Source organism: Sus scrofa, chromosome 12, assembly GCF_000003025.6.
Source record: "Sus scrofa isolate TJ Tabasco breed Duroc chromosome 12, Sscrofa11.1, whole genome shotgun sequence".
Lineage (NCBI taxonomy): Eukaryota > Metazoa > Chordata > Mammalia > Artiodactyla > Suidae > Sus > Sus scrofa.
Window position 1 is genome coordinate 52,089,324 of NC_010454.4, and position 16,813 is coordinate 52,106,136.

At 49.1% G+C, this 16,813-nt stretch overlaps 2 protein-coding genes across 3 annotated transcripts; both read right to left on the minus strand.

Moving 5' to 3' along the window:
- PSMB6 (proteasome subunit beta 6) lies at positions 6,686-8,841 on the minus strand. Of its 2 annotated transcripts, NM_001144926.2 has the most exons (6): positions 8,686-8,818; positions 8,216-8,283; positions 7,763-7,894; positions 7,521-7,650; positions 7,174-7,318; positions 6,835-7,052 (listed from the first exon to the last, which is right to left on the minus strand). In NM_001144926.2, exons 1-6 carry the CDS (start codon positions 8,791-8,793, stop codon positions 6,910-6,912), a joined length of 726 nt encoding a protein of 241 aa, NP_001138398.2. In that variant the 5' UTR covers positions 8,794-8,818; the 3' UTR covers positions 6,835-6,909. The 2 variants fall into 2 exon arrangements, with proteins under 2 accessions (XP_020921914.1, NP_001138398.2); XM_021066255.1 differs by having other exon boundaries at positions 6,686-7,052; positions 7,174-7,650; positions 8,686-8,841.
- Positions 15,178-16,811, minus strand: GLTPD2 (glycolipid transfer protein domain containing 2). Its single transcript, XM_003131910.6, has 4 exons — positions 16,611-16,811; positions 16,451-16,515; positions 16,021-16,187; positions 15,178-15,927 (listed from the first exon to the last, which is right to left on the minus strand). Exons 1-4 carry the CDS (start codon positions 16,717-16,719, stop codon positions 15,411-15,413), a joined length of 858 nt encoding a protein of 285 aa, XP_003131958.4. The 5' UTR covers positions 16,720-16,811; the 3' UTR covers positions 15,178-15,410.

Below are 16,813 nucleotides of genomic sequence, written 5' to 3' on the forward strand. Positions count from 1 at the left end.
TCGAAGATGCAGCTCAGATGTGGCATTGCTGTGGCTGTGGCATAGGCTGGCCACTACAGCTCTGATTAGACCCTTAGCCTGGGAACTTCCATGTGCCGAGGGAACAGCCCTAGAAAAGGCATAAAAGACATGCCCTCAGTGGCCTGTGGAAGTTCCTGAGCCAGGGGTCGAACCCACACCACGAAGTTACCCAAGCCCCTGCAATGACAATGCCAGATCCTTAACCTGCTGTGTCACAAAAGAACTCCAAAAGAAAATAACTTTTCAAATAAATGAAATATTTTAAAATGGGGGGATTGCCAAACTGTTTTTCAAATGGTTGTTTTGTTTTAAGTTTCCAGAATCTATGTATGCTGGTTCCAGCTGTTAGGCTGCATGATCAATATTTGATATTTTTAATCTTTTTAGTGTTACCCATGCTAATTAGTGTAAAATAGTACCTCGTTGTAGTTAGTGTTTCCCTGATTAATGATTGACCATGTTTTGGGTGCTTATTGACCATTTGTATCTCTTTTGTTAAGTGTTCAATTCTTGCCCCGATTTTTTTTTTTTTTTTGCTTTTTAGGGCCGCACCCTCAACATATGTAAGTTCCCAGGCTAGGGGTCGAATCAGAGCTGCAACTGTCAGCCTATGCCATAGCCACAGCAACACGGGATCCGAGCCGAGTCTGGGACCTGCAGCACGTTTCACGACAATGCTAGATCCTCAAGCCACTGATTGAGGCTAGGGATTGAAATTGAATCCTCATGGATACTAGTCAGATTCGCTTCTGTTGCACCATGATGAGAACTCTCACTGATTTAAAACAACAACAAAAACATTATTTGTCTTATTATTGTCAGAGTTATTTATATATTTTGGATGGGAACTCTCACTGATTTAAAACAACAAAAACATTATTTGTCTTATTATTGTCAGAGTTATTTATATATTTTGGATGCAAATCATTCATCCGGCATTTACACTGCAAATATTTTCGCCCAGAATGTGGCTTGTTTTTTTAAAAAGTAAAGATGCCCCTAGCCACAGCAATTAGACAAACAAAAGAAATAAAAGACATCCATATAGGAAGAGAAGAGATATGGAAACAACCCAAATGTCCATCAACAGATGATTGGATTAAGAAAATATGGTATATATACACAATGGAATACTACTCAGCCATAAAAAAGAATGACATAATGCCATTTGCAGCAACTTGGATGGAAGTAGAGACTCTCATACTGAGTGAAATGAGCCAGAAAGACAAAGACAAATACCATATGATATCACTTATAACTGGAATCTAATATCCAGCACAAATGAACATCTCCACAGAAAAGAAAATCATGGACTTGGAAAATAGACTTGTGGCTGCCCAATGGGAGAGGGAGGGAGTGGGAGGGATCGGGAGCCTGGGGTTATCAGATACAACTTAAAATAGATTTACAAGGAGATCCTGCTGAGTAGCATTGAGAACTATGTCTAGATACTCATGTTGCAACAGAACAAAGGGTGGGGGAAAAAATGTATACATGTAAGGATAACTTGATCCTCTTGCTGTACAGTGGGGAAAAAAAAAAAAAAGATGCCTTTTGGAGTTCCCTTCATGGCTCAGTGGTTAGCAAACCCGACTAGAATCCATGAGGACTAAAGTTTGATCCCTGGCTTTGCTCAGTGGGTTAAGGATCTGGTGTTGGTGTGAGCTTGGTGTAGATCCAGGCAGATTCGGCTTGGATCCTGAGTTGCTGTGGCTGTGGTGTAGGCCAGCAGCTACAGCTCGGATTCAAACCCCAGCCTAGGAACCTTCATATGCTGTGGCTGCCGCCCTAAAATAGGAAAAAAAAAAAAAAAAAAGTTGTAGTGGTTCAACACCTCTGTGAATGTAGTAAAAACCACTGAATTGTAGACCTTAGAGAGTGAATTTTAGGGAATATGAATTATTTCTCGATAAAGTTGTTACTGCAAAAAACACAATCTGTTAATACCTACAACTCGTGAATTTCAAAACCATTGTGCTTACAAGAAGCCAGACGCAAAAGAGTAGTACTATATGCTTCCATGCATATAAAGTTCTAGAATAGCAAAACCAATCCACAGTGATGGCAGTCAGACCAGGAGTTGCCTGTGGCAGGGAGTGGGGAAAAAGAGGGACAGTCAAGGGCACACAGGAACTTGATAATGGAGATGTCCTATATCTTGATTGGGTGGTGATTACATGGGTGTATGCGCTTGTCAAAACTCACAGAGCTGTACATAAGATGTGTGCATTAAATTGTACTTTGCTTCAATAAAGATAATTTAAAAAAACAAACAGTTCTCTTGTGGTGCAGCAGGTTAAGGATCCAGCGTTGTCACTACTGTGGCTTGGGTCACTGCTGTGGGGTGAGTTCAATCCCCGGCCTGAGGACAGAGTCAGCAGGGGTTCCAAGCTTTCCCACATCCTGACACCCTTAGGGAGGGAGAAGATTGCATCCAGGAAGCTCTACGGGAGGGCATGTAGAGTCTTGGTTGGCAGGCTCTGGCTGCCCCGCAGCTGGCTGAGGACATCCATGCCTGCCCGGAACATGCTTGCGAAGCTCAGTGTGGGGTAAACAGGCGTGGACTCCGGTCAGACTGATGAGGGTGCAGGAGAGTTCCTGCTCTTCTGACAACTGCCTGTGTGACCTTGGGCAAGTTACCTAATCTCTCAGTGTCTCTGATTCCTCATCTGTGCAATCAGGATAATAATACTTCTTGAAAAGATCACTGATACGGTTAAATAAGATAATGTGTCAAAGTCCCTAGAATCTACCTGGCACAGCGTAATTATTTACAACTACCTTCATAAATAGTAAAGTTTCTTGTTCTAAAAAAATAGACTGTTCTCGGCATTCCCGTCGTGGCTCTGCAGTTAAGGAATCTGACTAGCATTCATGAGGATGCGGGTTCAATCCCTGGCCTCACTCAGTGGGTTAGGGATTCAGCGTTGCTGTGAGCTGTGGTGTAGGTTGCAGATGTGGCTCAGATCCTGCCTGGCTGTGGCTGTGGCATAGGCCGGCAGCTACAGTTCCGATTAGACCCCCAGCCTGGAACCTCCATATGCCATGGGTGCGGCCCCCTCCAAAAAAAAGCAAAAAATAGGCTATTCTTAAAATTTTTCATCATAGGGATTCTAAATACAAGTGAATCTCATTCTGAAATACACATGACTCCCCAGCAGGGTCCAGCCTGGCATCACGTTGTCTGGCATGGCTGGCATGGCTGCCATGAATTTTCACTGCATCTGTCTGTCCTGGCATCTCTGTTTCTACCACGCCACCCCTCCCAGTCTCCTCCCTGCTTCTCCATGGGCATCAGAGACAACCCCCAAATAAGGGGGCACAAAAGGAGAGGTGTTTGAGTGGGGGATTCCCCCCTCCCCCCTCCCTCTTCTTCCCCTTCCATCTCCTGGCGCCTGTAATCACCGGGCGGTCTGAGGCTAAGTGGTAGTTTTGCCCACAGCGGAGGGGCTTGGAAACCACACCCCTCCAGGGGCCCTCCTGGCCTTCACAGCATCCTGGACTCCTCCATTGTTGCGATGGGTCTGAAGGGGGCATGGTGTTTCCCATGGTGTGGGTGCCGGAGACAGCGGGGGACTGAAAGAGGAGCAGGTATGGGGGAGAGGTATGGCGGGGGGCTGCCAGGCAGACAAACTACACTGGGGAGAAAGGTAAATGCTCAAACCAGTGAAGGGAAAAAGATGTCTCCCTGGGCGGGAGGTGGATCTCTGACTTGGCCACAGGACCAGTTAAACACTTTGCAGGGCCCAGTACAAAATGGGGAAGGGGAGTCCCCTTATTAAAAATTATGAAGGAGTTCCCATCATGGCTCAGTGGAAATGAATCCGACTTGGAACCATGAGATTGCAGGTTCAATCCCTGGCCTTGCTTAGTGGGTTAAGGATCTGGTGTTGCCATAAGCTGTGGGGTAGGTTGCAGGCATGGCTCAGATATGGTGTTGCTGTGGCTGTGGTGTAGGCCAGCAGTTACAGCTCTGATTAGACCCCCAGACCTCCATATGCTATGGGTGCTGCCCTAAAAAGCAAAAAAAAAAAAAAAATTATGTACTTTCAAAAAAAAAAAAAGTTATCCTAGAAGTTCCTCTTGTGGCTCAGTGGGTTAAGGACCCGATGTGGTCAATGAGGATTCCAGTTCCATCCCTGGCCTTGCTCAGTGAATTAAGGATCTGGAGTGGCCCTAAGCTGTGGGAGGCTCACAGATATGGCTCACATCTGGCATTGCTGTGGCTGTGGCAAAGGCTGGCTGCTGTAGCTCTGATTCGACCCCTAGCCCAGGAATGTCCATATGCCACAGTTGCGGCCGTTAAAAAAAAAAAAAAAAAATTAAGAGGACTTTCAAGACAGTGACAGCAGAGCAGTACACCAAGCATGGGGGCCCTTCGGAGTGTGGCCCCCTGTGCAAGTGCACAGATCATGGGCCAGCCTTTTTGCTGAGGTCCCCTCTCCCTCTCTCTGCTGCAGCTAGCGACACTCACCCCCCAGGCCCCCAGATGTCTTCCCCGGCCTCTTTCATCCTCCCGACCCACAACTTCCTTCTTCCTCCTCCAATCTCCTGTTTAGGCCTCGATCCAGCAGCCCCTCCGGAGCCAGATCCCAGCCCAGCTGCAGCCCCGGTCACAGCTGAGGGAGGGATACCGTCCCCCGGGCCTGGCGCCTACTTCAGCAGGAAAGCCAGACTCTCCTTCCGCCACCAGCTGCATGACATAGCATCGGCCAACGACTCCACCATGTGAAGGGGACAACCAGGGGCTGAACTCCCAGGAGGCTTTGGTGACCCCAGCGTCCAGCTCCCCCAAGTTCCTCATGGTCTTATTAAATACATTCAGAGTTGCTGAGTGTTGTGTGTAGCTGTGTGTGTTTGGAGAGCAGGGAGCAGATGGGGACCACGACACCAGGGCTGTGTTACGGGGCTGAGGTGGGAAGTGCAGCACAAGGACGGGGTGGGGATGCAGGTGTGGCAAACAGGAGGCAGCTGAGCTCAGGCAGGGCCCAGGTGTGCCCACTGGAAGTAGGTTTGCTGAAGTCAAGCCTCAGGGTCGAGTGAGGTGAGAGGAGCAATCCGGAGAGGTTGAGGGGGAGGGGGTGGGCCCAACAGCAGGCAGGGTGGGGCGCGAACTCATTCAGGAAACATCGAGGGTCCACTCCCTGCCAGGCTCTGAGAATATATCAGTGACTCAAACACAAAGAATTCCCTCTTCTTGGAGTTCCCATCGTGGCTCAGTGGTTAACGAATTCGACTAGGAACCATGAGGTTGCGGGTTCGGTCCCTGGCCTTGCTCAGTGGGTTAAGGATCCAATGTTGCCGTGAGCTGTGGTGTATGTTGCAGACGCGGCTCGGATCCTGCGTTGCTGTGGCTCTGGCGTAGGCCGGCGGCTATAGCTTCGATTCGACCCCCAGCCTGGGAATCTCCATATGCCAAGGGAGCGGCCCTAGGAAAGGCAAAAAGACAAAAAAAAAAAAAAAAAATTCCCTTTTCTTACTGAATTTACTTTCTAGCAGGGGAGGCAGACAATAACATGAGCTAGTGATAAGAACTGCTAGGAGGAAGATGAAACAGGTAATGTGAGAGCAGGGTGGAGGAGGGCGGTGGTTCTTAAAATTCAGTTGGTCGGGAGAGGCCTTTCTGTGGAGGGATGGAGCGTTCTCAGGATGCGCTGATGGGCTGAGTGTGGAGCACAGGAGAAGAGATGCCTTGAAATAGGGAGGACCGAGAGAACAGGTTTTGCAGAAAATCAAAAGTTCTGCATAGGTGGAGTTCCTGTTGTGGCACAGTGGAAATGAACCCGACTAGGATCCACGAGGACATGGGTTCAATCCCTGGCCTCACTCAGTGGGTTAAGGATCCAGTGGTACTGTGAACTGTGATGTAGATTGCAGATGCGGCTCAGATCTGGCGTTGCTGTGGCTGGGGTGTTGGGCGATTGGCTACAGCTCCAATTCGACCCCTGGCCTGGGAACCTCCATGTGCTGCGAGTGTGACCCTAAAAAAAAAGCAAAAAAAAAAAAAAAGTTCTGCATTGGTTATTTTAAGTTTGAGGTACACATGTCTGGGGTCAGAGATCCTTCTCCCTGCTACCTGTCTTAGGAAGCCCCTTCGAAATCCTCCAGTGAAGGATCACATTCTAGAAGGAGGCTTTGGCTTCCATTGTTCCCTTGACCACAGACTGGAAAAACATATATTAGGACAAGACTGTCAGTCACTGTCAGTGGACACCACTGAGGTCTTTAGGACCCTGGCTGCTGTGGGGACAGCCTTGCAGGGGCCAGAGTCCACTCTCAGTCCCATCTGAGGGGCTGAAGGCTGAGCTTCCATCACACTCCCTGTGGGAATGGTGGCTTCTGGGGCTGACCCACAGTACTCCCAGGGGCCACCCTCTCCCACTCATGTCAATCTGAGAGTCCACCATTTCCTCCTAAAAGCCAAAGACTGCTGCTTCTGACAAGAGGAGGTGACAGAGGTGAGCCTGAAGAGAGGGGACCACAAGCCTGGGTCAGAGATGTGGAGTCCTCTGGCCTTAGGGCCAGTAGCCTCCCATGATTTCAGGCAGGAGGCAGGCTGAGGGGAAGTGACTCCTTTCTCCATCAGAACTGAGTTCCACCTTGGATCTGAACAAGGAAGGGGAGTGGGTGGATTGTGGGGAGCTCCCACATCAGCCACATTAGTGTCACAGGAACTTGGCTATAATATAGTGTGGGAGATGGTGGCCTGGAGAAGGGTCCCCTCCAGCTTCTTCAGGGCGGTGGTTTGTACAAAGAGGAGTGAGCCAGACAAGTTCAGGTTGAGGTCAAGAAAAGAACCCCAAAGCACACGGATTCTCACTGACAAACTGTTTATTGAATTTTGCATTAGTAGGGGGTGTCTCTTATTGTAGCTTAGAATCCCAAGATTCAGGGAGGAGGTAAAGTGGCAATGGTGAATTTGGGAATCTGGTCTCCCAAAAGTACCTGTCGCTCGACCCCTGATTCTGCAATGGCTGCTAAGCGGATCACCCCTCCGCTGGAGCCGTCCCGCTCCATGGCCAAAGCAAGAGCTGTGGAGAAAAGAAGAAAGTTGGGTCTGAGTCAGATGCTGGGATCATGGCAAGGAAAGAGAACCGCTGACCTGGTTTGGCTGTGACTGATGCTTCCAGACCCAGAAGTTCAAGCTCTCACCATTGGCAGTGAACTGCAGACACTCTTCCTTGGTCATGCCTTCCCGGTAGGTAGCATCCACATAGCCGTAGATATAGGAGCTCCCAGAGCCGCCAATGGCAAAGGCCTGTCTCACCATCATACCTCCCATGGGCACTGAGTACACCTGCCAGAAGGAGGGAGAACAGTGGTGTCACCATGTGTACCCTTCCTGTAACTCGTCTGGGTTCACCTGTCCATTGTGGGATTGGTATGTGAAGAATTAAAGAGTAAGAGAAGCAGAGATTGGAAAGAGAACTAGAAAATAGCCGGAGTGGGGAGAGAATTAAAGGCATGGCTCCAGGACTCTGGGGGTGGTGGTATCTGACCTGCCCCCCTTCTTGGGGGTCCCAGCCCGCAACGATGATTCCTGCCATCAAGTCTTCCCGGTATCGGTAACACATCTCCTTAAAGAGGCTGGCTGCCGTGTGCACCAGCGGAGGTTCATTCAGCTCAATGCTAGTGGGTGAAGGGAGTCACAGGGAAGCAGGTGTCAGGACATGGGAGTCCTTTTCGCTCCTCAGGCCCCAATTCCTTTCAGATACTTGCTCCCTCCCTGCCCCACAAGTACCTGTGGAAACCAAGCTGATATGTGACTGCATCAGCTACTGCCTGGGTATCAGCTGCTGAGCCTGAGCGGCAGCAGAAAATACGGTCGTGAATAGGAGTCAGCTTGTCAGTCACTCGATTGGCGATGTAGGACCTGCAGGATGGCAGAAGAGTGAGGGAAGGACCCCGCCTGTCTCCCCTCCTCCATCATTTACTATCCACTCCCTCAACAGAAATTCCAGCATTTCCTATTAGTTCCCATTTAAACTGAAGTAGGCTGGAGAACAAGCTTTTGCAAACCCCCAAAGATGACGAGAACTACCAGGTCGTAGACACTGGAACAAATCCTTTTCTCCAGGGACGGGAAAAATCTCCTTTCCCACAGCAGTTCATGGAGGGTAAGAATGGACTGAGAAGCAAGGAAGGAAGGAAGGAAAAGTTGGGAAGACCTTTCATATATCTGTCCTGAGCTCACCCAGTGGTTGTTCTGGAGTCGGCTCCTAGAACCACGCCCCCATCGAATTGCACGGCCATGATAGTGGTCTGGGAAAAAGGAGAAAGGGGTGAATCGGAGCCCCTCCATATTCTACAGCATTCGCAAACCTCAATGATCTGTATATTCAGTCTCAAGAGTAGGAGAATGTCGTGCGCCACTAACTCATTATTAAATCCTCACGGGGGCCGCAGAATACCAGATTTCCAATCCTCAAATTCTCAAAGGCCCACCCTGGCCTTAAGCTTTCGTCCTGCATACTCCAGAATTACACGCTTCAGCCTTACCTTCCACCTCCCATCACATCACTCCAGCATCCTTAAGATACCTCTCCCCCTGCTTAAGCACATCACCTCTCTCCGCTCCACCCAGTTCTCCCAACCCAGCCAGGTTTTATCCTTCCATCATTTCAAGCCTTGTGAGCATCTCCTGAACCCCGCGTCCTTGCTCACCCCGGTGGAGACTTCCCGGTTTTCCCAGTCGGGGGTAATGGCCTCATGCCCCCAGGCTGGTGCCAGCCCGGCTCCCCGAGCAGCTACTAAGGTGGCCGCCATCTTCATCCTCCGTTACTGCCACAAAGCAACTGTCGTAAAGCGCTCCGTCACGCTCTTTAGTCGCGCTCTGAGGCCTTCTGGGAACGAAGCTACGCCTCGGTTGACGGCAGAAGGGAAAAGGAATGTTTTGCGACAGTGAGCGCTGAATGGGAGTGTCGCTGGCCAGCCGACCCAAATCCCCAGGAAACAAAACAAAACAAAACAAAAAGACACCTCAAACCATCTGCAGAGACTACTTTTCTACTGGTAATGCGGGAACGGATATAGTTTACCTAAGTTGCAGTTCAAAGCTTATTCAAGATGGACTTGAGCGTCCCTGATTTAGGATGACCGAAGTATGTTGTCACTTCACTTAGGTATATACTTGGGAGAAAATTCTAGGTGTGAAATTAACTTTTTGTTAATATTGTTAATATTTTAAAGAACTGACAGCTTTTCTGTAGCAGCTGCTTTCTTTTACATTCCCATCAATCATGAATGACGATTCCAATTTCTCCAATTCTTTTCTTTCTTTCTTTCTTTCTTTTTTTTTTTTTTTTTGTCTTTTTGCCTTTTCTCTGGCCGCTCCCACGGCATATGGAGGTTCGCAGGCTAAGGGTCTAATGGGAGCTGTAGCCACCGGCCTACACCACAGCCACAGACATAGCAACTCCGGATCCGAGTCGCCTCTGCAACCTATACCACAGCTCATGGCAAGGCCGGGTCCTTAATCCACTGAGAGAAGCCAGGGATCGAACCCGCAACCTCATGGTTCCTAGTCGGATTTGTTTCTGCTGCGCCATGATGGGAACTCTTCTAATTGTGGGTTTTTGTGGGGGTCTTTCCCCCCCCACCCCCGCGCGGCATATGGAAGCTCCTGGGCCAGGTATCCAATCCAAGCCAGAGATATGACCTACACCAGGGATGCTGGATCCTCTACCCGCTGCTCTGGGTCCTGGATCAAACCAGCACCTCCACAGTGACAGGCCAGATAAACTGAGCCACAGCAGGAACTTCAAAGTATTTTTTATTTTAGCCTTTATAATGGATGTGAAGTGATATCTTGTGGAGTTTGTTTTGCTAATCATTTGTTAATCACTAATGATTAGTGACATTGAACATGTTTTCATGTGCAGATTAGCCATTTGTAATCTTTAGAAAAATATCTCATTCCTTTGCTAAAATTGGGTTACTGGGGAACTTCCCATTGAGGCCCAGTGGTAAGGAATCCGACGACTAGCATCCATGAGGATGCAGATTCGATCCCTGGCCTCACTCAGTGGGTTAAGGATCCAGAGTTGCCGTGAGCTGTGGTGTAGGTTGCAGATGTGGCGCAAATCTGGCGTTGCTGTGGCTGTGCTGTAGGCCAGAAGCTGCAGCTCCATTTCACCCCCTAGCCTGGGGACTTCCATATGCCATAGGTGCGGCCCTAAAAAGCAGAAAAAAAAAAAAAAAAAGAAACCCAAAACAATTAAATTTGGTTAGCAGAGTTCCTGCTGTGGTGCAGTGGGATCCACTGCTGTCTTGGGAACGCTTGGGTCAGAGGTTGGATCCCTTGCCCCGCACAGTGGGTTAAGGATCCAGCGTTACCCCAGCTAAGACAGGTCGTGACTGCTGCTCGGAGCTGATCCCTGGCCTGGGATCTCGTGTGCCACCAGGAGACCAAAAATGAAAAAAAAAAAAAAAAAAGAAAAAAGGGTTATCTTTTTGAGTTTAAGAGGTTTTCGTTTTTGTTTTTTTCTTCATGAGGGAAACATCAAACTGTTTTTCTAACTGAAATATAGTTGATTTAAATTATTGTGTTAGCTTCAGGTGTACAGAAAAGTGATTAAGAGATATATGTCTCAGGTGGGGAGTCAGACAAGCCTTGCTTGGCGCCACCACAACTCTAATCAGACTTACAATCTGGAAGGCTGATCCCTCCCCCAACAATGAGCTGCCTTGGAGACCAGTTAAACTTGAAACGGTCTTTTGTTGTGGGATGTTTCCTTACAACTTCCCGCTACTCCCTAGCCACATTCCTAAGGAGATTGCCTCCCCCTAACCCTTGAATAGTGACCTAGCCCAAGAACAAATCTGTGCTAAACATAGAGACTACCCCTTTTCCTATATAACTAACTGCTCCCTAAGCAGTGCTGAGTGCTTTCTTAGTGCTCCTGGCCAATCTGTTAGTCGGTAACACTCCCTTGAAGTCTCAGTGCTCTGGCCTTCTGCCTCTTAGATTTTCTGCTCTAACAATATGTGTATACATATTTCCGTTATAGGTTATTAAAAGACATTGAATATGGTTCCATGTGCTATAATAGCGAATCCGAGTTGCTCATATTTTATCTATAGTAGTGTCTATCTATTGATCCCATACTCCAAAAAGTAAGAGTTCTTTTTTTTAGGGCCGCACCCATGGCATATGGAAGTTCCCAGGCTAGGGGTCAAATCAGAGCTACAGCTGCTGGCCTACACCACAGCCACAGCAACGACGGATCTCTGACCGGCTGAGCACAGCCAGGGTTCGAACCTGCATCCTCATGGATACTAGTTGGATTCCTTTCTGCTGCACCACAACAGGAACTCCACCTTTGAATGGTCTTGGCAATCTTGTTGAAATCAATTGACCATGGTTTTCATGTGTGACCACAATTATTTATGTGGTTTGCTACTATTTTGTTGAAGATATTTTGCATTTGTATTCAGACACTGTATTGCTCTGTATGTTTTTTTCTTGTGATATTGGAATCAGGACAACACTTGCTTCATAGAATGAGTAGGGAAATGTTCTCTCCACTTCTATTTTTGTGAAAGTTTGTGAAGAATTGGCATTAGTTTTTCTTTAAACATTTGGTGGAATTCATCAGTAAAAATATCTGGCTGTGTGTTTTTCTTTCTATCTTTTTGTCTTTTTAGGGCCACACCCGAGGCATATGGAGGTTCTCAGGCTAGGGGTCAAATCAGAGCTGTAACCACTGGCCTACACCACAGCCACAGCAATGGGGGGTCCGAGCTGCGTCTGCAACCTACACCACAGCTCACAGCAACGCCGGATCCTTAACCCATTGAGCAAGGCCAGGGATGGAACCTGTGTCCTCATGGAACTAGTCAGATTTGTTTCCGCTGAGCCATGATGGGAACTCTAGCTGTGAGTTTTTCATTGGAAAATTTTTGATGACTAACTCGATCTCTTTATTTGTTATAGACCTGGTCAGGTTTTTCTATTTATTCTTTTTATTTTATTTATTTATTTTGTCTTTTTAGGGCTGCACCTGCGGCATATGGAAGTTCCCAGGCTAGGGGTTGATTCAGAGCTACAGCTGCCAGACTACACCATAGCCATGGCAATGCTAGATCCTCAATCCAGTGAGCGAGGCCAGGGATTGAACTCACATCCTCATGAATACTAGTTGGGTTCCCACAATGGGAACTCCCTTGATTTCTAATTTTATTCCAGTTTCATTGGAGAATATTTTGTGATTTCAACCTTTTTAAATTTACTGAGGAGTTCCTGTTGTGGAGCAGTGGTTAATGAATCCGACTAGGAACCATGAGGTTGCAGGTTCGATCCCTGGCCTTGCTCAGTGGGTTAAGGACCCATGAGCTGTGGTGTAGGTTGCAGACGTGGCTCGAATCCCGTGTTGCTGTGGCTCTGGCGTAGGTCGGTGACTACAGCTCCAATTAGATCCCTAGCCTGGGAACCTCCATGTGCCGTGGGAGTGGCCCTAGAAAAGGCAAAAAGACAAAATAAAATAAAATAAATAAATACATAAATTTATTGAAACTTTTTTTTTTTTTTTTGGCTGCACCTGTGGCTTATGGACTGCGTCGTATGAAAATTCTGGAAGCTGTTTTTGTTTTTAATTGAAAATATGATGCAGGGAATTCCCACCGTGGCTCAGTGGAAACGAATCTGACTAGGAACCATGAGGTTGTGGGTTCAATTCCCTGGCCTCGCTCAGCGGGTTAAGGATCCGGCATTCCCATGAGCTGTGGTGTAGGTTGCAGAGGTGGCTCGGATCTGGTGTTGCTGTGGCTCTGGTGTAGGCCAGTGGCTACAGTTCCGATTGGACCCCTAACCTGGGAACCTCCATATGCCACGGGTGTGGCCCTAAAAGGACAAAAGACCAAAAAAGAAAAAAAAAAGAGAAAGAAAAGAAAATATGATGCAGACAATCCCCTGCTTAAAATTAACTCTCAGGGGTTCCCTGGTGGCTCAGCTGATTAAGGATCTGGCATTGCCACTGCTGTCTGTGGCATGGATTGGTTCCCTGGCCCAGGAACTTCCCCATGCCTTGGCTGCGGCGGGGGGAGGGGACCTCTCTAAATTCCCATCTTTGTTGTATATCTTATAAGACCCTTCGTGAACTTGCTACTGCCACCTATTTGGAATTACATCTCCTCTTCTAAATGTTTTTATTGTAGTAAAATATAAATAACATACACTTTAGCATTTTAAGCAGGTTTTGGTGTACAATTCAGTAGCATTGAGAACACTGATATTGTTGTGCAACCCCTCTTTCTTTTTTACATTCTGGTCTCCAGCCATAGGAACTATTTTTAGTGCTCATACATTCATTCAACAAATGCTATTGAATGTCTACTGGATGCTCGGACTGTTTGAAGCACTGGAAGTACATCAGGGAACAGAGCAAACAGAAATTCCTAACTCCTTGAAACTTACATCTATTGGGGAGGGGGAAAAAAGTGCAATAGGAGTTCCCATCGCGGCGCAGTGGAAATGAATCTGACTAGGAACCATGAGGTTGCAAGTTCGATCCCTGGCCTCGCTCAGTGGGTTAAGGATACGATGTTGCCATGAGCTGTGGTGTAGGTTGCAAACTCGGCTCAGACCTGGTGTTGTTGCGGCATAGGCTGGCAGCTGCAGCTCCAATTCCACCCCTAGCCTGGGAACCTCCATATGCCATGGGTGTGGCACTACAAAGATTAAAAAAAAAAGGTAGAATAACAGTATGTCAGTGAGTCATTCTAGGAAAAACAAAGTAGGGAGGGGAACTAGGAAGTTGTGTGTGTGTGTGTGTGTGTGTGTGTGTGTGTGTGTGTGTGTGTGTTGAAATTTTAGAAAGAGTAACCAAGGAAGTTCCTGCTGAGGAAACATTTGTATAAAGACCAGGGGAAGGAGGGAAGCCATTTGAGGGAAAAGCATTCTGGAGAGAGGGAAGAGCAAGTGCAAAGGTCCTGAGGCAGGATTATGCCTGATATACTCAATGAATATTGAGGAGGTCAAATCGGCTAGTGCAGTCAGATCAGGTAGGACCTGTGAGAAGCTTTTCACTATTCTCAACTGAAAATATGATTCAGAAATTTTCCTGCTTGAATTTTTTAAAAGTTTTCATCTAAGTGCAGTAGGAAGCCATTGGAAAATTTTGAGCAGGGAAGTGGCATGATATGCTCTCCAGTTTAGATTACTTTGGCAGTTCGCTTGTGGCAAAGTGGGTTAAGGAGCCAGTGTTGTCACTGCTGTGGCTCAGGTCCTTCTACATGCTGTGGGCATGGCCAAATTAAATAAAGATCACTTTGGCCGTTCTATTGAAAATACACTCTTGGGAGGCAAAGTTAGGAGAAACAATTAGGAGGTTATTGCAGTAAGCCAGGTGATAGGTAAAACTGGCTTGACAAGTTTGGTAGCAGTGGAAATAGTGAGAATTGGTCAGATTCTGACAGATTGGAGATGGGTATGATGAAAGAGAAATGAAGGAGTCAAAATGACAACGCGATTTTTGGCTTAAAGACCTGGCAGAAAGGAATTGTTTACTGAACGAGTGGGAACTGTGGCGTATTTGGGGAGCAGAGGATATTAGAAGCTGAGTTTTGGACTTGTGAAGTGTGCTATGCCTCATTGAAATCCACATGGAGGTGTGGAATAAGGAGGGATATTTATCGTATTCTGGAGTCCAGGGGAAAGTGGGTTGGAGTTATAATTTGGGAGTTATCAATGTGTAATTTTCATGTTCACTCTTGGCGTAGGAGTGCAGTCATTTAATAAACGTACATTATTGAGCTGAGCACCTGCTCGGCATGAGGCAAAATGCACAGGTTTTAGCCTTGGGTAGTTGATGGGAAAGGGTGTCATTTATTCATAGAGACGGGAGACACAAGAAGAAGTGCATTTCTCGGAGGAGGTGATTGCATTCGCGTTGGATGTGCTGCACTTGCGGTGTCTATGGCGGTGTCCGGGAAAGAGTAGGCTTTACGGGGTCTGGAGTTCAGCGAGGACAGGTCGGGACTGGAGATTTGGCATGTCGTTGACAACTGAAGCCACAGGAGGGACTGAAATAGGCCAGGGGTAGCATGAGTCTCTCGGCTGCCGGGAACAGGGATGACACACACCTTCCCACATACATTTTTTTCTATTTCCCTTAAGGGCTTGCCGTCATCACACAGAACACGCTAAAAATCGACGGCTACCAAAGAATACTTTTTTATTACCCACAGCTCCTCCCCTCTCCCCGGGATTGCGTAGAGAGAGGCTAAAAGCCCCACTTCCACCGGGGTGGGCCTCCATGGCGATGACGTCACCGTGGGGCGGGGTATATGGCGGCCCCGCCCCCGGCGCCAGGAGGCCTTGCGAAGGGTCAGACGCAACCCAGCGGCTGCCACCCAGCCCCAGGGCACTTCCTTCGTCCTGCCAGCAGGCATCAGGCCAGCTGGAGCAGGCGGCGCTCGGCCAACAAGCCCTGGGTACGGTTGTAGACGTCCTCCAGAGTGCCCGCGGCCTGGGCCAGCGCAGCCCGCGCCTCTGCCTCTTTGACCCCCGGACACGCCAGCTCGAGCAAGCGGCCGCGACCCGGGAAGGCGAGGAATGCGAGGTGGGCGGCCTGACGGACCAGCCAGGGGTGGTGCGGGGCCAGGGCCGTGCTGTAGGCGTCGCTGCACTGGGCGCCGGCGTCCGGGCCTCCGGGCGGCCCGGTTGCCACCCGGTGGAGGCAGAGCTGGGACCAACGTAGCGCACGGTGCAGCAAGAGCATGGTTAGTGAACCCGGGTTCCGGGTCGAGTGCCGAGGGGCTACCCCGGGCCTCTCCCACGCCACCATGGTCGCCAGCGACGTGTAGTGAGCGGCCTCTGGACCGTGCACCAGAGCCTCGAGGACTGTCACTTTGGCGAAGGCCTCGCTTGTGGCGAAAGAGAAGATGGAGCCGAGGGGAGTTAGGAACCTGTATGTGTTCGATGGTGGGAAGGTTTGAGAGAGGGCGATGGTTCAAAAAGAGGCGGGGTCTGGATGGGGTAGGGAGACAACGAGCACTCACCTGACTAGCTCTCTCCACCCTGCCAGGTACTGCGACAACTCCACATCCCCTTTGGGGTTCAGACTGGCGCGGAACGGCCTCATTATGCGGCCCAGCATCCCGTGGGGGCTCAGACACTGAGGCTCTTCCCGTTCCAGTCCCTCCAGGGATCCTGACTGTTGCTGGGCCTGGGGGTTAGATATGAGGTGGGGGGTGGGGGTGGGGGGGAGTGCAGAGCCCCTAGCTTGCAGGGTTCACCACGCCTCGCATTTGGGCTCTGAAGAAATTATTGCTAAGGTCTAGCCAGTGTCCCTCCTGCTGTAACTCTCAGCTTCTAATTGGAGACGGGAGAGAAGGAGGATCCACCTTTCATCAGATCCTCGGCCTGGTCCACTTTCCCTGCTCAGGGTCCTACCTGGAACTCCTAGTCCCAGCCCTGCCCAGAGAGTACCTGGAAAGGTGGCAGTCCTTTGGCAATGCAGGACTGGGTCCCGGATCGGCAGCCTGAGAGGGCGCCTGGAGGAGGTGAGACAGAGCAGTGAGGGCCTTAGGTTCTGAGGGCCTGGAGTCCCGGATTCCTCCTGGAGCAGGTGAGGGAAGGGGCCACTCACGAAGGCTCTGAGCCCAGAGATAAAGAAGCAGTAGCGTGAAGATAATGAGAGGGATTGCACTGCGCCTCCAGCACCGAGGGACCCGCCGAGACAGTGAGGTGACCCCCATGGCTGCTTCAGGGACCACTGCCCTTGCCAGCCCCTGGCTAGTCCTTGTCCCTCCGCCTTCAGGAGAGGAGAGAAGACTGTGGTGCTCTGAGGTG